The sequence below is a fragment of the Pholis gunnellus genome, assembly GCF_910591455.1.
Source record: "Pholis gunnellus genome assembly, chromosome: 18".
In the NCBI taxonomy this organism is placed as follows: domain Eukaryota; kingdom Metazoa; phylum Chordata; class Actinopteri; order Perciformes; family Pholidae; genus Pholis; species Pholis gunnellus.
This window is the reverse complement of record NC_136545.1, coordinates 5,989,134-6,010,086: the sequence shown is the minus strand read 5'-3', so window position 1 is coordinate 6,010,086 and position 20,953 is coordinate 5,989,134. Positions and strand designations below refer to the sequence as shown.

Sequence of the window (20,953 nt, the reverse complement as noted above, 5' to 3'; positions counted from 1 at the left end):
AAGGTTTAACCCTTTTGATAACTGCAAATTTCCCAGCTGTGGAACTAATAAAGGATTATTTCATCTGATGTAACATGATTCAAATTGAAATGTGTTTCTGTATATCACCTTGAAATAGGTCTGAAGTATTAAGGTGGAAAAGTTCCAATGGAATCCAAGAGTACAAATGGTAGTAAGCGTATGCTTAATCAGTGTTACAATTAAGAAGGGATCCTTGGAAATGTTCTCCCCCGCAAGGGGTCCCTGGCCCCAAAAACTTTGAGAGCCCCTGCTCTAGCTAACGCAGATAAACTGGTAGCAAATTGGCACTGCAGCCTGAATATCAACAGATCCATATTTTTAGTCTGTTTTGATTTTATTTTTTCTGATGAAGTTAACGCACACTTCTGCACAACAATTAACGTCTTGTACATTAAGATCAACACCAACATTTTATTCAGTAGAAGGCTAATAGCATCTGTTATCATCCAAAAAGCCAACAAAAAACAAACAAAGCCAAAAGGTTCCATACATGCAAAGTGAATTTGTTTAGCACTACTGTACATAGCCTGTTGTGAATTTAAAAGGGTCAACACAAAATAAAACTAAGGAAATGTAAATTGTGTTTGTGATCAATTTATTTTTTCATGGACCAATACTGATTTGATACTTCAGATCTATGGGACCACACTGCGGGTGCACAGGTTGTTATTCTGAGATGGTCATGGGAAGGTTGGGTAGGACGCTGGTCCAGAAATTCACGTAAGGCATTCTCATCTTCTGTCCCACATAGCTCTTGTCCATCTTAGAATGGATCTCCAGGAACTGGTGTCCATCGCTGGTGAACTTAGGCCAGGTAGCGGGCACGCGCGACTCTCCTAGGTTGGGGTCCCTGTGGACAGAATCAGAGAAAAAGGGCAACTGAAATGAGACAGTTTTAGTTTTCTATTTCAGTGTCTGACTTAGGTTTGTTTGATATCATGAAGTTCCCATGACGCGCGTCTGCAGACTTATACCCAGTTCTGGCGAAGTTGGTCCAGTAGGCGATCATGTAGCCAGAGACGTCACGGTAGCGAGGCCAGTACGCCAGAGGTGTGGTGAAAGGCTTTCCGAACACATACTGCAGGTCATCGGAGTGGTCGGCTCCAATCCAGCTGGGGTAAGGCTTGGCAATGCCGGCCATACGGTTGGGCTCAGAGAATAGGTAGGAGTAGGTGCGACCGGTTCTTCGGTGAGAAAAGAAAAGGATAGGGATGTGATAATGACTACACCAAGATGAGGGCTACAAAAATAAAGATCAAATTTAGCACTCTAAAAGCTGAATTCTTCTGCAGGTTCTCAGAAGTCTGCTTATAATGACAGATGCAAGTTATTTCATGCCCTGCACTTCACCATATCGATGCTTGATGCTAGATGCTACTTTTGCCTACTGCTTTACAGCGTGGTTGAATTTCATCCACACTTAAAACAGAAACCTGTCTTTGAAACTTGAGATTAAAAACCCCTCAAGGAAATTTTCACTCAAATTAGCAAAAGTGATAAATATTTTGCCTTTAATGAATCACTCCCAGGCCAGTTTAAAGCCTCTTTAAATTGATTTTCAATGCCCACCCTTAAAATAAAAAAAGGTTAAGCCCTGGTTTTTATTCCCCAGCTTCAAAAGCAAGATGTTGAACAAAAGGGCTTATAAATATACTGACAGCGACGTCTGTATAGCAAGATCTTATCCTCACGTGGCGTTGGCAGCATGAAGGTAGAGGGCGGCCTGAGTAGGAACCAGGAAGATGAAGTCTGTTCCAATATCCACAATGGTTTTCTTGATGGTCTTCTTGCTGGGGTTTGAGCCCCAGGTTGAGGTGTATGTGGAGTACGCAAGGTCCAAAGCAGCCTTGCCCTGCTTAGTGTACGAAGCCAGGAGCCTCTTCACGACCTCGCTGAGATCAGGAAGGTTTGGAAATTAGATTTGATAAAACACCACAGCACCACAACTCTAACAAAATACAGCATGCTGCTTCCGGTAGACCCGTTGTAGAATTGTCAATGTTTCACATGGTGATCAAATGTCTTAAACTCACATAGGGGTGTCCACCAGGGGGGAGTTGATTGTAGGAACATCTACGCTAGTGAAGAGGTGTCCGTCCATGTCGTTGACTCCAATGATGTAGTCGATCTCAGCCGCATTGTGGAACAAGTTGGAAGGCTCATCCGGCACAAAGTCGCCGTCGATCACAGGAGACAGGAGCAGGTTGAAGAGAACGGGGCCTGACAGAGATAGATACAATGACAGACCTACCATATACAGCTCTAACTGCATGTTTTATACATAACTGGAATTTCTAATTTGCCATTTGCTAGATCTGCTGTTATTATGCTACAAATACGTTTAGAAACCTAAACTCTTGATATGAAAGGAATGGAAGCACCAATCGACATCTCAAAATTGCTCGTTTGAATAAAAGATATTAGTGGCGTCAAACAGCCAGCACAGTATGGGCAGCTTTCGAAATTTGACACTGGCGCGCACTATAAAATTTATGCTCATGTTGGTGGTCAGTGAACCATTGGGTGTAGTTTTTGCTGTGTGTATGAGTGCACATTTTAGAAGACGTTAAGCCACTAGCCGTTGAAGGTCTGCTCGGTGTGTCGGGGCAAAGTTCCCGTTCAAATTTAGAGCACATTTGAAATGAATTTCCAGAAAATCAGCAAAATGAAAATGTTAATTATTGCCATTCACTACTGTCATTTGAAAAATATGAGTTGGACGCATCAAGCTAAATTTGATACAATAAATATGTAGTTTGCAGTTTCTCCGGTGGAGTGTCATTAAACCATTGCAGAAGAAGGGGGCTGACTCTTTAATGTCTCCATTGTTGTGGTACAAAGCAACAAGGTGTCTAAAATGAAAATGTCAAGTAGACTGTATGGAGTGCAGTCCTTACTATCAGGTGAGCTGGACAGATTGAGAGTGCCAGCCAGCGTAAGCCGCGCAGGATCAGTCATCTTCAAACAGGAAGCCATAGTCTGATCGGTGGGGCAACCGACCTTCAGAGCAACCTGGGGAGAGGGTTTAAATTCGCTTGAGGTGTCTACCAGCCTTGAAGTTATACTGCGCTAACCATTCCACAAAAGTGTTGCACAGCAGAAATAAAACAGTTCAAGAGCACCTCCTCAGCGATTCTACGGGGGTTCCTGTTGATAGCAAACGAGCAAGTGGCGACGCCGCTCTGGGAGATGGCTCTCTTGAACAGCCCTTTGTTGTGGGGAGTGAGAGTCTGTGGGCAGTCATGAGACATATTTCATTTTTTTTTTTAAGTTATTTTTTTAAACAAAGATAGATTCAAATTTACAAACTGTGAATTTAATTTGAATTTCAAATCCATCATCTATCTACACCCAGAATAATTTAAAAAAAAGCTTCTCACCTGGAAGCTGACACTTGCTCCGCCTGCAGACTCTCCAAAGACGGTGATGTTTTCCGGGTCTCCTCCGAACGAGCGGATGTTCCTGTTCACCCAGGCGATGGCGGCGTGCTGGTCCCACAGACCGTAGTTTCCTGTCGAGTATCACATTTTTCCCTCAATCAAGGAACTTTGATTTTAATGGTGCAATACATAAAATCGGCGGGGAAGCCAACGTCTTCTAGATCTGTCACAGTAGGGAGAAAAGAAACCGGCTCCTACCAGGTAAGTCAGATTCTCCGGTGCTCAGGAAGCCCATGGTGCCCACGCGGTATCCCAGCGTCACCACAATAACATTTCCTCGGTCTGCAATCTCCTGCCCGCTGTACAGATAGTTGTCCAGGATGTTGGCACCCATCGAGCCTCCAACAAGGAAGCCTCCCCCGTAGATCCACACCATAGTGGGCAGACCAGTGGACACTAGAAGAGAGAGAAAATGGGAGCCAGTAGTAGTGTGGATCTGATATGGATGACACTGTGGACTTCTCTCAGTCTTTACCTGAGCTGCCGTGAGGAACCCAGATGTTCAGGTAAAGACAGTCCTCACTGCCTCTGGTATCGGTCATGATGAGGTTCACCTGAATGCATCTCTCTTTGTACTTGGTGGCCTCCAGAACACCTGACGAGAGACACATGTGGTGTAAGAGCAGGGTAAGGCATACATCAACAGTTTAGGCTCATCTACCTTGACAGCGAGAAGAGAAAACATTTTCCAATCAATTTGATTCAAGCTAAAAGAGAAAGAGTGGCAGAATTGGCTGCTGGAAAGTTTGATTGCTAAAGGAGCACACATATCTTTGTGGTGTGAATTTATCACGTGAGTTATTGGTGTGAAGTCCAGTGGGTGAGAAGTCCGGTCAGTCTACCCACCGTCCCAGCCCGGGTGACGTTTTGGTTTCTCAAACCTTCCAGGGATGTCAGCGAAGGGAATCCCCCTGAAGACGTCCATGCGACGGCGGAACCCAAGACGAATGTTCTCGCCCTGCACCATACCTCCCTCTGTGTACACCACACCGAGCTACAGAAGTTAAACACAAACATCTTCATTTACCAAAGTCTTTCACACGGAACTACACCAAATGACGTGTGGCATGCTCCATTTAAATTTTAATTATCTGTTTCTTTTGGCATGATTTGTTAAAAAAAAAATCAATCGTGTGACACAGCAATTTGAAGAATGCGAATTACAAATAACTAGGTTAGAAATATCTTGTGACACAAACATATGAAGACTTTTTTTCCCCAATATAATATAATCAATCAATGTTTGATGGTTGAAAAATGAACAAATAATTATACTTTCTTCAGAATAGAAGCTAAATTTCAAGAAGTATAGCACTCTTTTCACACTAAAAAGCCTTTTGCAGAAACTAAACAGAGCACTTGAACACACTTTTGAATACACTAGAAAAACACACTCACAGAGGCCGCAGAGACCGTCTCCAGAAACACGGCAAAAGCTACCACAATCCCCAGCTTCCCCATCATGACTAAACTGAGACAAGCAGGTTGATGGTCGGCCAGACTTATACAAAAGGAGAGACCCCTCCCCTGAACATCTGACCAGTGTGCAGCCTGCTTTTCCCACTGTTACATAACACGTAATATTTAACCACCATGTGTCCACAGTACTTTCCCAAAACACTTTACATGGATTACCTGTAACATTTTAAAACCTCTCTGGCGGAATCAAACTAACATATGTAGTGATCAGATAAAGATATAGGCTAACTTGTAAACATGTGGTTTTCAGTGGTTGGTAGAAGGAAACATGAATAAACAGTGACATATTTAATTGATCCCTTCTTTTCTTATCGCACATGAAGAACTATTTTCACCTCCTTCACTCCACATGACCGCCACAACTAGCAACATGCAACCTGACTAACACAGTGAAGTTTGGGCCATGGCAGTGGACCAACCCTGTCCTGTCCTTTTAATGCTCTCTTCTCTATGGGGCCAAGCAGTCAACATTTAAATAGTAATGGCAAATATTGCTTTGATGAAGCCATTTGACTTGGTTGAAAGTTTCCCTTCGACAGAGGGTAAAGAAGTCGGTTTGAATCTTGGCCACAAGTTTTGAGTCAACACTTAAAGGGGAGACATCATTAAAGAACTCACTTGGTCATTCCTTGCACACATTTGTGTCTGTGGAGTGCATACTACCCAACAAACTTAAATCAGACAACCCAGTCAGTTTTTTTCTGGAAACATTCGATTCAACAAGCCATTTAGATTTGGTTCCCCTGTTCATTGGCTAATTAGAATATTTTACTCATGATTACTAATAGATTTTTACCCCGATGATGTGACACGTGACACCTCCTTTTTTAACCCTCCCTCCATATTTTTCTCGTAAACCAAACAGATGTTGTAGTAGAAACCTCAAATGCAACTACGAACCTGAAAATGAGCATGATATCTCCCCTTTAAAATGTAAATGTGAAATCTGGATGGATTTCACTTCGAGGATGCTTGTACAATTCCAATGGAAGGGAAATGATGGCATCCCCTTAAGCCCAAGGTGTTGTGTTGGGCTTAAGAAAGGTTTTGAGATATTTAGTGGGGGACTTCAAGAAAATTGCTGGGTTAAAAATTAGCTTTTCAAACTTTTGTATCAGGAAGGTAACCTCTGCTGAGTTGACACAGCTGTCCAACTGGACTCAAAGTCACACAGCTGTAGCCAATCCAAAGAGTAATGAAGTAATGGACTCTAAAGCCTTCATCACGAGATGGAAACATGGGACTAGATTAGTAGTAGTTTGTAGCACTTTTAATTAACTATGCTGTATGGGTTTTTACTCTAATGCTCATTGGTTTTCTCACTTGTCAAAGTTTTTCCCTTTTATCTCAGTCTGTCTTAGAATAATAAGTTCGTATGACCGTTAAATAAAGGATACACAGTATGCACAGGATGTGACCGCCACATTGCATTTTCAAGGTATTTACTTCAACAATGTTGTGCATCTCTTGTGTCATGGTTTTAAATGCTATTTGGAGGTTTTAAAATACAACTGCATGTTGACTGGTATCCATGACATAGTCCAGTGTAGTGTATCCACCAAAAACATAATTACAAACAATATACAGTTCTTACTCAAACCACTAAAACTACTTTCAAATATTTATTTACATTTAAGTCAAAAAAATAATTCAATCACATCACCTCTTTCAGAAAGAAATTCAATACTAACATTTACAATTCTGAAACTGAATTTATAACACCTCCTGAGCTGCAAGTTCCATCACACTAGCTGCCTGGGGACCTAGAACAAATAAATAATTATTAAGCAGCGTTTTCTACGACAGTGGAGATTATTGAGGAAACAATGGTTTGAACTATTTATTGCAGCAGTATGCCTTTTAGTTTGGTGGCTCTGGAAACAAAGCTCGCTTGATAAAGACCTGAGCCTGAGATTCATGACATTTAATGAACATGAAGACACATTTAAACATACGCAATTCACAAACAACTAAACTAGATGCTAATACAAGAGGAGGCTGGGGTGGGGGAGGGAGTTACATTTTTGCAACCAGTGAGTGGAAGTAAAAGAGGAGTGTTGTAGAGACGCTGTGACTCTGACAGCGACCTGTCAATCACAAGGTAGCCCCAACCTAAAGCATACCCTGCTTTGTGGTCTAATTGACTCTAACTATAACATACTAAATGAACATCATGCTGTATTGAAGAAGACTTAAAAACTAGAGATTGAGACCATAAAATCTGCGGTAATAAATAAAGATGTTGGCCCCTGGTGGACATTAGAGAGAATGAAAGTTTATGGCACTTTAGCGTTGGCTTCACTTTTTAAAACCAGAGGCCACTAAGTGCCAAATGTTTGTATGGACTTCCTTATTGTGAGAGACAGGTGGTGGACATACATGACTGGATGGTCTACGGATCATGTGACCATAGAAATGTACAAATAGTAAAATCTCGTGAGGCTCCTTAATGTGAGTTCAATCAGAATAAATTCACAGACTCACCTGCTTTGTTGAATGTGATAGGCAGACTGTAGTTCAGGGCTCTCCTCTTGGCTTTTACTGGTATGTCAGATAATGAATACCCTGAAAGTAGGAAGACAGAGGAACCAACAGTCAGTGTTAGGCAGACAGGGCTTGAATTTTCAATTAAGACCAAAAAGCAAATGCCATAAATGGAAAACCCAAAGTAAGTCAGTAGATGATACATTTGAATAGATTCTCTTTCAGTAACTGCCTCAGGCTCTTACCGTGCTTGGTGCTACAGCGGATCCTGAAGTCTAGTATCTGGTAGTTCTTGGAGTCTGGACTCTTTCGGGGGTCGTAGCCCAGCCTCACCCACAGACTCCTCCAGGGTCCCGTCACCTTCAAGAGAAAATCGCAGTGTTAACTTACATTTGGGCGGAAAAAAGACATTGATTCTCCCTTTTAATTTGAGAACATTTCATTGGTGATTTAATTGGGACTTCATTATTTTCGTTAAAGCAGAGAACAGAATGTAGGAGTCACTCTACAAAAGCACAGGGAGTGGACTAAAACTAACACTTGTACAACAAAATACTAATTTTATTGGAGCATTCACCACAGTCTAAAGCAATGTTATAAATTCACAAATCAATAGATTTCAGCTTTGGAATCAATTTCTACAGAGATTTTAAATGTTTAAATATTTCTGTTCAGCTACTGCAAAGAAACACTCCTCTGAGGAGCAGTGCACTGAACTTTCATGGTTTACGTCATGGAAAATACATTGAACAGCAAGTACTTTCCACCATAAATTGACCCTCACACTCAACATGTAGTGAGTTGGGTCCGTGGCAGTCTGACACCGGGTCTGCAAAATAATTTGCTATAATAATAAAACTGTGCTGAAAATCTGCATATCTACAGATGGGGACCATTTGCGCCAATAAAACAATATTGTGTCCATTACTCCCACCTATGTTAGCTTTAGACCAATAGAAACTCTGCATGAATGCGAAACATATCAATAATCTATTTGTAAGCTGAAGCACTGACTGAAAGTCAACTTTAGACTATTGAGATAATGACAGTTTGGATAAAATCCCCCTCTGTTTAAAGGTTTAACCCTTTTGATAACATTGCAAATTTCCCAGCTCTGGAACTAATAAAGGATTATTTCATCTTATGTAACATGATTCAAATTCAAATGTGTTTCTGTTTATCACCATGAAATAGGTCTGAAGTATTAAGGTGGAAAAGTTTTAGAGTACAAATAGTTCCAATGGAATCCAAGAGTACAAATGGTAGTAAGCGTATGCTTAATCAGAGTTACAATTAAGAAGGGGTCCTTGGAAATGTTCTCCCCCGCAAGGGGTCCCTGGCCCCAAAAACTTTGAGAGCCCCTGCTCTAGCTAACGCAGATAAACTGGTAGCAAATTGGCACTGCAGCCTGAATATCAACAGATTCATATTTTTAGTCTGTTTTGATTTTATTTTTTATGATGAGAACATAAAACACTTCTGCACAACAATTAACGTCTTGTACATTAAGATCAACACCAACATGTTATTCAGTAGAAGGCTAATAGCATCTGTTATCATCCAAAAACACAACAAAAAACAAACAAAGCCAAAAGGTTCCATACATGCAAAGTGAATTTGGTTAGCACTACTGTACATAGCCTGTTGTGAATTTAAAAGGGTCAACACAAAATAAAACTAAGGAAATGTAAATTGTGTTTGTGATCAATTTATTTTTTCATGGACCAATACTGATTTGATACTTCAGATCTATGGGACCACACTGCGGGTGCACAGGTTGTTATTCTGAGATGATCATGGGAAGGTTGGGTAGGACACTGGTCCAGAAATGCACATAACGCATTCTCATCTTCTGTCCCACATAGCTCTTGTCCATCTTAGAATGGATCTCCAGGAACTGGTGTCCATCGCTGGTGAACTGAGGCCAGGTAGCGGGCACGCGCGACTCTCCTTTGTTGGGGTCCCTGTGGACAGAATCAGAGAAAAAGGGCAACTGAAGTGAGACTGTTTTAGTTTTCTATTTCAGTGTCTGACTTAGGTTCGTTTGATATCGTGAAGTTCCCATGACGCGCGTCTGCAGAATTATACCCAGTTCTGGCGAAGTTGGTCCAGTAGGCGATCATGTAGCCAGAGACGTCACGATAGCGAGGCCAGTATGCCAGAGGTGTGGTGAAAGGCTTTCCGAACACATACTGCAGGTCATCGGCGTGGTCGGCTCCCATCCAGCTGGGGTAAGGCCTGCCAATGCCGCCCATACGGTTGGGCTCAGAGAATAGGTAGGAGTAGGTGCGACCGGTTCTTCGGTGAGAAAAGAAAAGAATAGGGATTTGACAATGACTACACCAAGGTGAGGGCTACAAAAATAAAGATTACATTTAGCACTCTAAAAGCTGAATTCTTCTGCAGGTTCTCAGAAGTCTGCTTATAATGACAGATGTTTAGTAGTGCAAGTTATTTCATGCCCTGCACCTCACCATACCGATGCTTGATGCTACTTTTTGCAGTGAGCCCACTAAATATTGTGGCCAGGTGGGGGCTACTTCCCCTTTAAGGATCAGCAGCCACACCACAAGATAGCCATTGAGGCAACAACTACAGCTCCCAGAAGGCCTCACCACTCACCCAGGTGTGGGTATTTAAGTCACCTGATTAAGGAAGGAAAGGAGAGCTGGTGAAAAGCTGAGGACAGTCTAAGTTTAGTTTTTGTCAGTTTTCGGCTTAGCGAACCGTTATCTCCGCTTGGACCCTTTTTGTTTGTTTGCTTTGGATTTTTGATAAACAGACTGAGTTAACTAGCAGAATAAGAATAAAACATAATCTTATTCTGAGAAACTTAGATTTTTTTGCCTGTTTTTATGAATTATCTTCCACCACCCTACCCTAGCCTGCCATATTGACCTCTCATGACATTACAGATGGTGGAGAATGTTGGCAGTGGGGCTTAAGTGCTGAGGATTGGGACGGAAGATATTGAAGCTTTGACCCAGTTTTTTTTCAGAACCCCACACAAATGGAGCAAATGGTGCAGGGCACAGGTACCCAGGTCAAAACCCAAAGCAGCTGACTTCATCCCCAAACTGTGAGAGACGGACAATGTAGAAGCTTACCTTCATGCGTTTGAAGCGACAGCCACTCGCGAGGAGTGGCCAAAGACCCAGTGGGTTGGACTCCTGGTTCCATTTTTATCGGGTGAGGCGCTTAAAGCATATCAAGATGTTGAAGCCAGTATTGATTAAGACTATGACCAGTTAAAGGGAGAGATACTGAGCCGTCATGGGCTTTCTAAATTTAGCATGGCTCAACGTTTCCATAACTGGACCTTCCTAAATGGGGTTCCCAAATGTACGAATTGATACGGATGACAAAAAGGTGGCTGGAACCAGACAAGAGCAGCCCTACAGACATTATAGAGACTAGTTATGGACCGTTATCTAAGCGCTTTGCCTTATGAGGCTAAAAACGTAATCAGTCACCAGAAATTAACAACTGCCACCGAGTTGGTAGAAGCAGTGGAGCAGTACCAGGCGGCCTGAGACATGCTCTGCCCTACCTGTAAAGAGCCTATCGCTTCTGTCCTCGTCCGACCAGGTGGGCCTCACCAAGAAGGTACTAAGCCAGCAAACCCTTACTTTGGCCCACCCCATAGACTTATTAGGCAGCCAAGAGGATTCCGGACCCTGAGTTGCGCCAGTGCTACCACTGTGGCGAATTGGGCCATATCTCATGGCAGTGTGAAAGCCTGATGAGCCAATGCCCACAGCCGAGTCCGCAAGTAGCTCTCATGTCCACTTTGCTGCCCTCCTGAGGGATTGTGGAGACTGCAGACCAACCTGCCCCAGACCAACCTGCTCGATTCTGGAAGTGCCTGGACCCTGATTCGCAAATCCGTGTTGGAGGCCTCGGCCCTGGCTCACGGAGACCCAGTTCCAGTGGTTTGTGTCCATGGAGACACCCGCGAGTAACCAACCACTGTGGTGCAGCTGACAATCACGAAGGGCACGTTTGAGGTGGGAGTAATCGAGACCCTTCCAGATCCAGTCCTCATAGGTTGTGATTTCCCAGCCTTCCAAATGCTGTGGCGAGAAGCCCAAACGAGGCTCAGACAGGAGCCAAGAAAACGTAAGCCCCAAAATAATGAAATTAATAAATACTGTGTTAATGTTGCAGAACCATGCCCCCCCTTGCCAGGCATAGTCCAAGCCTTGGCTGGAGACTCTAGTGGCGCAGAATCGACACCAGGTGGCATGGGCCGGAAATCCAAGGAATGGGAGGAGAAGAGGCGACAAAACATTGAGAAGACGAATGAAGAGATGGCGAAAATAGCAGAGGATGGCAGCCGGATGGAGACAAACCGATTCGTAACATCCGGGATGACCCGAGTTGTTCAGACCCAGCGCCAGACCTCGACCGCAAAGACATGTACGAAACTTGGGAGGGCTGGACTTGGATGACGTGAAGACAGGAGCTGAACTGGAGAATGAGTGGACTCGTCAAAGGCCTGGACCAAAAGGTTCTATGGACATGACCAGGTCCATGACCGGCCGGGAGAGAACAGAGTACATGCGTTGGAAGAAGGAGCGTGAGCATATGGACGAGGGGAGACTAGCATGCCATCGTAACGCCACGGGCCAGTGGAGGCGAGAGTGGGATTCCCTGTCCCGCCGAGATGCCTTCTGGTCCTCATTCACCCTGCCGAGGACATCAGGCCCGGGGAGAGGGATATGTGGCATCACAAGGGGCCAGGTGGTAGATGGGTGCTACTTCCCCTTTAAGGATCAGCAGCCACACCACAAGATGGCCGCCGAGGCAACAACTACAGCTCCCAGAAGGCCACTCACCCAGTTGTGGGTATTTAAGTCACCTGATTAAGGAAGGACAGGAGAGCTGCCAGAGGAGTGGAGATGAGAGCACACGGTGTGAAGGAGCGCCAAGATCTTCATGAAGAAAAGTTCTGAACCAGAGTGAAGAGGGTTTGAAAGGAAGAAGACCTGGTTGGCGGTGAAAAGCCGAGGACACTCTAAGTTGAGTTTTTGTCTAATACTTTTTGGCTTAGTGAACTGTTATCTCCGCTTGGATGCTTTTTGTTTGTTTGTTTTTGGATTTTTGTTGAAGAGACTTCGCTGAGTTAACTAGCAGAATAAGAATAAAATGTGACCTTATTCTTTTGCCTGTTTTTATGAATTATCTTGCACCACCCCACCCTAGCCTGCCATATTGACCTCTCATGACATTACAATATAAAACACTGCAGGGTTCGTATTAATGGAAGTTGGAGTGTGCTATGAGAATTATCATTACCTTTTCCATGGTACATTAAAAGTGAATCAATTACTTGATACATTAAAAAACATTTCAAAGTAATGAACTCAATTTGTATTTAAATCATGCAATCAAATACATAAAATAAAACCATGAATAAATGTCACCATATTATGCTGAAAAGTTAAACTGCTGAATACAATTATAAAATAAAAAACCTTTTTCTATTAAAGGTCCAGTATGTAAGATTCAGTGGCATTGAAGTTGCAGATTGCTACCAATTGAATACTCCTCCTCAGCCATCCTTTTCCAACACATTCTCCCTCCCAACTCATCAAATATGAACACTTCAAACTATGACGCTCTAGGTACCCCTCTAGCGACAGTTTCCACCCACATAGTCTTTTCAAAATAAACTTTCGTCTTCACAGGAAGTTAGGTTTAGGCAACAAAACAATTCAGTTAAGGTTTAGGAAAAGAGCGTGGTTAACGTTAACTCAACGGGACACAAACAGCGGAGTCCTGGACAAAAGTCCTGTTTGTTTATAACTCATCCTTCAGGTAACGTATAAATGTGAAAGGCCCTCTCTAGAGCCAGTGTTTGGTTTGTCCGCTCTGGGCTACTGTTTCAGGTGATTAGCTATACACTTCTAAAAACATAGTTATGAATACTGTATTCCATTTCTGATAATAGATCCTGCTAAATCCTACACACTAGACCAGGGGTCACTAATTGGCGGTCCGGATCCGGACGCCGTTGTATCCGGACCCAGGACCTAAAACCGATAGATAATTGAAAATTATTACATTTTGACGGGGCACTTCTATTTTAACCTGTGCAGCTTTTCCAGCATTTACGGCACTTGTTCAGCAGTGCAGGAAACACACTGACCAATAAGTTGTAAATCACATCACGTCATGTAGCTCAGCCAATCAAACATGGGTATTCTGACAAGTTTCCCGACTCGAGTGAGATGTACACACACCGTGACACACGGGGGAGAGATGAAGAATGAGAATCAAGAGCAGGAGAATTGCACTAGTCAGAAAAGTTATTTCACATAACAATCTCCAAAAAGAGAAAAGATGTCAGAGAGACCATAGTCTTTAACCAAGACTGGAAAGACTCATAAAGATACATTTTGTCTACGGGCAGCTTAAAAACAGTGTGTCTCATATTGAGCGAACGACCCTCTCACATCCGAAATGAAAACACAGAAAATAAAGCAAAGAGCCTAATATGATCAGAACCCTAATACATTAATTCACTGTCCAATGATGTTAACAGAGAGAATAGAGCTGAAACAAGTGGTTTAATAACCACAGATAAAGTCCATGCACAAACATTTATCTTGTTAGAAGATGAGAAAAATATAATATCGTGGCTTTTTTGATTGACATCACTTCACACCTGAATGAACTGAATTTAAAGCTGCAGGACAATTCAGTGAAATTCATTTTTCTAAAATGAATGACTTTATTTTAAGATGCACATTTTTCAAAAGTTTTCTGTTAAGTCAGTTATTCTTTGATCCAGACATTATTTTACTTGAAATGAGAAGAACATTTATTTATGTATTTCTATGTATTATTTATAATCCATCCAGTTACATTTGAAAACTGAGAGTAATAATTGTTAAAATATAATTTATGTGTACTTTCTTTATTTGATTTGACAGTTGTTGACTCCACAGAGATGTTGTTACTACTTCTAGGCTTCTTGAATATATATATATCAGTGACGGGCCGTCAGGGCCTGAAAAGCCTTCTCTGCTGGCCTAAACAGAATCACAAAGTTATAGCTATTTTATAATTTAATAACTTTTCTTAAATACACTACATGTATCATAATTTATAAAAATATTTTTCCCATCATCTTATTTTCTCATTGCACAGCTACTGTGTTCCTCAGTTGCTCTGCTTCCAGTGCAGCTTGTTTTAAGTAGAGCTTTTATCCAATCAGATTTCACCTCTGTGTCTATAGGTAAGAAGAGAGGCCCGAGGCCTGCAGACTCACAAGTGCATCCATGTGCAGTTTAAGTGAATGGGGACGATATTGTTGATTGTCATAGTCTTCAACCAATCAGATCTTTAGTTTGAGATTCTTTGACGCGCCAGAGTGGCCTGCTGGCCTACAACTACGTCAGCATTACTGCAGCTCACTTTGCAGGAGTGAGGTGCAGTGTGTGCTGTGATTGGTCAGTGGACAAGCACGTGACTATTGGAAAACGAAACTTAACTTGCCAGCAGAGCTTACTTGGAAGTTCAAATTGAAAGAAATTATAACATTTTTATGGTTTTGATTGGTGTAGTTTATTTATTTATTTTTTTAGCACTCAATGGCTGAATAAGGAGGAGAAACGGATTTAGTGGCGGAGTTACTGACAACGCATTTCTCAAGAAAGACATTTCAGGAAAAGCTGGACAGGATTTGTATGAACGGTATTTCTTACTGACAGCGTCAGAGAAGCGTTGCACATTTTATGGCTGGGTTTGGAGCTATGCTACGCTAACCTGAGGACACCATAGCTTTTGAAAACTTTTGGAGAGACTCGAGTGGATCTTCAACTCAACGAACACTTTCACAGGGAAACGGCTCCACAACATGCGGTCTGCACCGGCCAGCGGGCTCCCGGCCCCGCTGCGGACCTGCTGCAGCAGATCGGCGAAATACAACTGGGGAGGCTCGACTGTCATCACTTGCTCCATGAATCGAGAAGGACTTCTTACTGGAACTGAAATGATGTACTGGGATTATAATCTTTAAGTTTCGGTAAGTCACAAACTGCGTCAGTTTTTTTACATAGTAACGTTACTGCTGTTCATTTGTCTATCGTGTCGTTTTTATGAATAGTATTTGAATGATCATGCTCTTATGTGGTGGAATGCGCTGCAGGTTTGCTGGATTGATGCATCATAATGAGGTTATTAGGAGGTAATTCAACTGTAGTATGACAGCACAGAAGGCCCAGGTATAAAATGCACGGCCCCCAACTGATATATAAATATATATATGGCACTAAATAGCGCAAGTTAGATATTATTGTAATGTTCCGGAACTTTGCAAGAGGAGATTTTCTCAATCTGGACCTTTTGGAAATTGAATTGCATACCCCTGCACTAGACCTTTAATTAATGTATCAATCTGTCACATCTCCATTAATTTTGCCTACTGCTTTACAGCGTGGTTGAATTTTATCCACAACTAAAACAGAAACCTGTCTTTGAAACTTGAGATTAAAAACACCTGAAGAAAATTAAAGGAAATGTTCACTCAAATTAGCAAAGGTGATACATATTTTTCCTTTGATGAATCACTCATAGGCCAGTTTAAGGCCTCTTTAAATAGATTTTCAATGGCCACCCTTAAGATAAAAAAAGGTTAAGCCCTGGTGAACAAAAGGTCTTATATCTTATCCTCACGTGGCGTTGGCAGCATGAAGGTAGAGGGCGGCCTGAGTAGGAACCAGGAAGATGAAGTCTGTTCCAATATCCACAATGGTTTTCTTGATGGTCTCCTTGCTGGGGTTTGAGCCCCAGGTTGAGGTGTATGTGGAGTACGCGTGGTCCACAGCAGCCTTGCCCTGCTTAGTGTACGAAGCCAGGAGCCTCTTCACGACCTCGCTGAGATCAGGAAGGTTTGAAAATTAGGTCTGATAAAACACCACATCACCACAACTCTAACAAAAGTACAGCAAGCTGTTTCGGGTAGACCCGTTGTAGAATTGTAAATGTTTCACATGGTGATCAAATGTCTTAAACTCACATAGGGGTGTCCACCAGGGGGGAGTTGATTGTCGGAACATCTGCGCCAGTGAAGAGGTGTCCGTCCATGTCGTTGATTCCAGCGATGTAGTCAATCTCAGCCGCATTGTGGAACAAGTTGGAAGGCTCATCCGGCACGAAGTCGCCGTCAATCACAGGAGACAGGAGCAGGTTGAAGAGAATGGGGTCTGACAGAGATAGATACAATGAGAGACCTACCATATACAACTCTAACTGCATGTTTTATACATAACTGGAATTTCTAATTTCCCATTTGCTAGATCTGCTGTTGTTATGCTTCAAATAAGTTTATAAGCCTAAACTCTAAATTTAATACAATAAATATGTAGTTTGCAGTTTCTCCAGTGGAGTGTCATTAAACCATTGTAGAAGAAGGGGGCTGACTTTTTAATGTCTCCATTGTTGTGGTACAAAGCAACAAGGTGTCTAAAATGAAAATGTCAAGTAGACTGTATGGAGTGCAGTCCTTACTATCAGGTGAGCTGGACAGATTGAGAGTGCCAGCCATCGTAAGCAGCGCAGGATCAGTCATCTTCAAACAGGAAGCCATAGTCTGATCGGTGGGGCAGCCGACCTTCAGAGCAACCTGGGGAGAGGGTTTAAATTCGCTTGAGTTGTCTACCAGCCCTGAACTTATACCGCGCTAACCATTCCACAAAGGTGTTGCACAGCAGAAATAAAACAGGTCAAGAGCACCTCCTCAGCGAATCTACGGGGGTTCCTGTTGATAACCCACGAGCAAGTGGCGACGCCGCTCTGGGAGATGGCTCTCTTGAACAGCCCTTTGTTGTGGGGAGTGAGAGTCTGTGGACAGTCATGAGACATATTTCAGTATGTTTTGGGGGGTTTTTTTTAAACAAAGTTAGATTCAGATTTACAAACTGAATTTCATTTGAATTTCAAATCCATTATTTATCTACACCCAGAATAAAAAAAAAAAAGCTTCTCACCTGGAAGCTGACACTAGCTGCGCCTGCAGACTCTCCAAATATGGTGATGTTGTCGGGGTCTCCTCCGAACGAGCGGATGTTCCTGTTCACCCAGGCGATGGCGGCGTGCTGGTCCCACAGACCGTAGTTTCCTGTCGAGTATCACATTTTCCCCTCAATCAAGGAACTTTGATTTTAATGGTGCAATACATAAAATCGGCGGGGAAGCCAACGTCTTCTAGATCTGTCACAGTAGGGAGAAAAGAAACCGGCTCCTACCAGGTAAGTCAGATTCTCCGGTGCTCAGGAAGCCCATGGTGCCCACGCGGTATCCCAGCGTCACCACAATAACATTTCCTCGGTCTGCAATCTCCTGCCCGCTGTACAGATAGTTGTCCAGGAAGTTGGCACCCATCGAGCCTCCAACAAGGAAGCCTCCCCCGTAGATCCACACCATAGTGGGCAGACCAGTGGACACTAGAAGAGAGAGAAAATGGGAGCCAGTAGTAGTGTGGATCTGATATGGATGACACTGTGGACTTCTCTCAGTCTTTACCTGAGCTGCCGTGAGGAACCCAGATGTTCAGGTAAAGACAGTCCTCACTGCCTCTGGTATCGGTCATGATGAGGTTCACCTGAATGCATCTTTTCCTGTACTCGGTGGCCTCCAGAACACCTGACCAGAGACACATGTGGTGTAAGAGCAGGGTAAGGCATACATCAACAGTTTAGGCTCATCTGCCTCGACAGCGAGAAGAGAAAACATTTTCCAATAAATTCAAGCTAAAAGAGAAAGAGTGGCAGAATTGGCTGCCGGGAGTTCCGGCTGTGATTTGTAAAGGAGCACACATATCTTCGTGGTGTGAATTTATCACGCTAGTTATTGGTGTGAAGTCCAGTGGGTGAGAAGTCCGGTCAGTCTACCCACCGTCCCAGCCCTGGTGACGTTTTGGTTTCTCAAACCTTCCAGGGATGTCAGCGAAGGGAATCCCCCTGAAGACGTCCATGTGACGGCGGAACCCAAGACGAATGTTCTCGCCCTGCACCATACCTCCCTCTGTGTACACCACACCGAGCTACAGAAGTTAAACACAAACATCTTCATTTACTTTAGTTTTTCACGCGGAACTACACTAAATGACGTGTGGCATGCTCCATTTATGATTTGAAAAAAAGATTAAATATGTTTAAATATATATATATTTTAAATTAAATCAATCGTGTAACACAGCAATTTAAAAAATGCTAATTACAAATAACTAGGTTAGAAATATCTTGTGACAAAAACGTATGAAGACTTTCTTTTCCCAATATAATATAATCTATTAGTGTTTGATGGTTGAAAAATGAACAAATAATTATACTTTCTTCAGAATAGAAGCTAAATTTCAGGAAGAATCGCACTCTTTTCACACTAAACACTATTTAGCAGATACTGAACAGGGCACTTGAACACATTTTTGGATACACTAGATCAGTGATTCTCAACTGGTGGGTCTGCGACCCAAAAGTGGGTCGCCTGAAGAAAAAAAAAAATTGGATGCTTATTCACACTCCTTAACAGTATTTGGCGTTAATGCCTTGTAATGCTAATAGACACCCGCCATTTCACAGTATAGAAGAACACCCACAAAGTTTGTTTTCATGTGCTAATTGAGTGAAACGCAAGTGCACACCGACTACATGAGGTATGGATTTTCTTACATTAAGGACAAAAGAGGGAAAAAACCTCAGTGTGTTTTGTGCAGCGAGGTTCTGGCACAAGAAAGCATGAAGCCGTCAAAACTGAATATTTGGAAACAAAACACCCTTCTCTCAAAGAAGACGACTTCAAGACCGGAGGACATCACAAAAATGTCTTACTTACCTGCAGCCATGGACATGGTGAGAGAGGCGTTACATCAATCTGCAGCGGATAAACTGAAAACTATAACTCTGTCAAATGACACTATAAGTAGACAAATTGAAGACATGTCGGATGACATCAAACAACAAACCACAGCTCGAATTAAGGCAAGTGGTCATTTTGTGTGACAAATGGACGAATCTACAGACATCACAAACAAAGCAGTTTTACTCGTTAACGTGAAACGTGTGTGGGACGGGGACTGACAGGAACAATTTCTCTGCACGAGAGAGCTCCCTATACTACGACTGCAGAGGACATGTTCAGCTCAGGTTCAAACTGCTCCATCTTTTCATTAAATACATTTGAGAAGTTGAAAATTTGGGTCGCGGCTTGTCATTAAGGGGTGATGGTGGGTCCCGCAGCCAGACCAGTTGAGAACCACTACACTAGATACACTAGAAAAACACACTTACGGAGGCCGCAGAGACCGTCTCCAGAAACGTGGCAAAAGCTACCAAAATCCCCAGCTTCATCATCATGATTAAACTGTGACAAGCAGGTTGATGGTCAGCCAGATTTATATAAAAGGAGAGACCCCTCCCCTGAACATCTGACCAGTGTGCAGTCAGTGGGCCTGTTTTTCCCACTGTTACATAACACGTAATATTTAATCACCATGTGTCCACAGCACTTCCCCCGAAACACTTTACATGGATTACTTGTAACAACCTCTCTGGCTGAATCAAACTAACATATGTAGTGATCAGATAAAGATGTAGGCTAACTTGTAAACATGTGCTTTTCAGTGGTTAGTGGAGGGAAACGTGAATAAACAGTGACGTATTTCATTGAACCGTTCTTTTCTTATCGCACATGAAGAACTGTTTTCACCACCTTCACCCCACATGACCGCCACAACTAGCAACATGCAACCTGACTAACACAGTGAAGTTGTGTAAGAACTGGCCATGCCAGTGGACCAACCCCGTCCTGTCCTTTAATGCTCTCTTCTCCCACAGTAATGGCAAATAAAAAGGGAGGAAGAAAGGGGGCATCCTTCTCTTGTGCTTTGATGAAGCCATTTGACTCGGTTGAAAGTTTCCCTTCGACAGAGGGTAAAGAAGTCGGTTTGAATCTTGGCCACAAGTTTAAAGGGGAGACATCATTAAAGAACTCACTTGGTCAGTTCTTGCACACACGCTGTACATTTAGGTATGTGGAATACATACTACCCAACAAACTTAAATCAGACAACCCAGTCAGTTTTTTTCTGGAAACATGCGATTCAACAAGCCATTTAGATTTGGTTCCCCTGTTCATAGGCTAATTAGAATATTTTACTCATGATTACTACTAGATTTTTAGCCCGGTGATGTGACGCGTGACACCTCCTTTTTTAACCCTCCTTGTGCATCGGTGCACCATATTTTTCTCGTAAACCAGACAGATGTTGTCGTAGAAACCTCAAATGCAACTACGAACCTGAAAATGAGCATGATATCTCCCCTTTAAAATGTAAATGTGAAATCTGGATGGATTTCACTTCGAGGATGCTTGTACAATTCAAATGGAAGGGAAATGATGGCATCCCCTTAAGCCCAAGGCCTTGTGTTGGGCTTAAGAAAGGTTTTGAGATATTTAGTGGGGGACTTCAAGAAAATTGCTGGGTTAAAAATTAGCTTTTCAAACCTTTGTATCAGGAAGGT

General features: G+C 42.7%; 2 protein-coding genes across 3 annotated transcripts; both read right to left on the bottom strand.

Moving 5' to 3' along the window:
• Nucleotides 1–343: 343 nt before the first annotated feature.
• Nucleotides 344–7,471, bottom strand: LOC306710712 (bile salt-activated lipase-like). Of its 2 annotated transcripts, none has more exons than XM_079179373.1 (11): nt 7,425–7,471; nt 4,308–4,455; nt 3,937–4,056; nt 3,660–3,857; nt 3,402–3,532; nt 3,144–3,251; nt 2,919–3,033; nt 2,055–2,241; nt 1,713–1,913; nt 996–1,205; nt 344–871 (listed from the first exon to the last, which is right to left on the bottom strand). In XM_079179373.1, the coding sequence occupies exons 2-11, from the start codon at nt 4,426–4,428 to the stop codon at nt 688–690; spliced, it is 1,575 nt and encodes a 524-aa protein (XP_079035499.1). In that variant the 5' UTR covers nt 4,429–4,455; nt 7,425–7,471; the 3' UTR covers nt 344–687. The 2 variants fall into 2 exon arrangements, with proteins under 2 accessions (XP_079035499.1, XP_079035498.1); XM_079179372.1 differs by lacking the exon at nt 7,425–7,471 and adding an exon at nt 4,860–4,931.
• A 1,382-nt stretch (nt 7,472–8,853) lies between these two features.
• On the bottom strand, nt 8,854–19,841 carry cel.2 (carboxyl ester lipase, tandem duplicate 2). Its single transcript, XM_079179371.1, has 11 exons — nt 19,721–19,841; nt 18,327–18,474; nt 17,955–18,074; nt 17,678–17,875; nt 17,420–17,550; nt 17,166–17,273; nt 16,941–17,055; nt 16,450–16,636; nt 16,107–16,307; nt 9,513–9,722; nt 8,854–9,388 (listed from the first exon to the last, which is right to left on the bottom strand). Exons 1-11 carry the CDS (start codon nt 19,784–19,786, stop codon nt 9,205–9,207), a joined length of 1,668 nt encoding a protein of 555 aa, XP_079035497.1. The 5' UTR covers nt 19,787–19,841; the 3' UTR covers nt 8,854–9,204.
• Between the last annotated feature and the right edge of the window lie 1,112 nt (nt 19,842–20,953).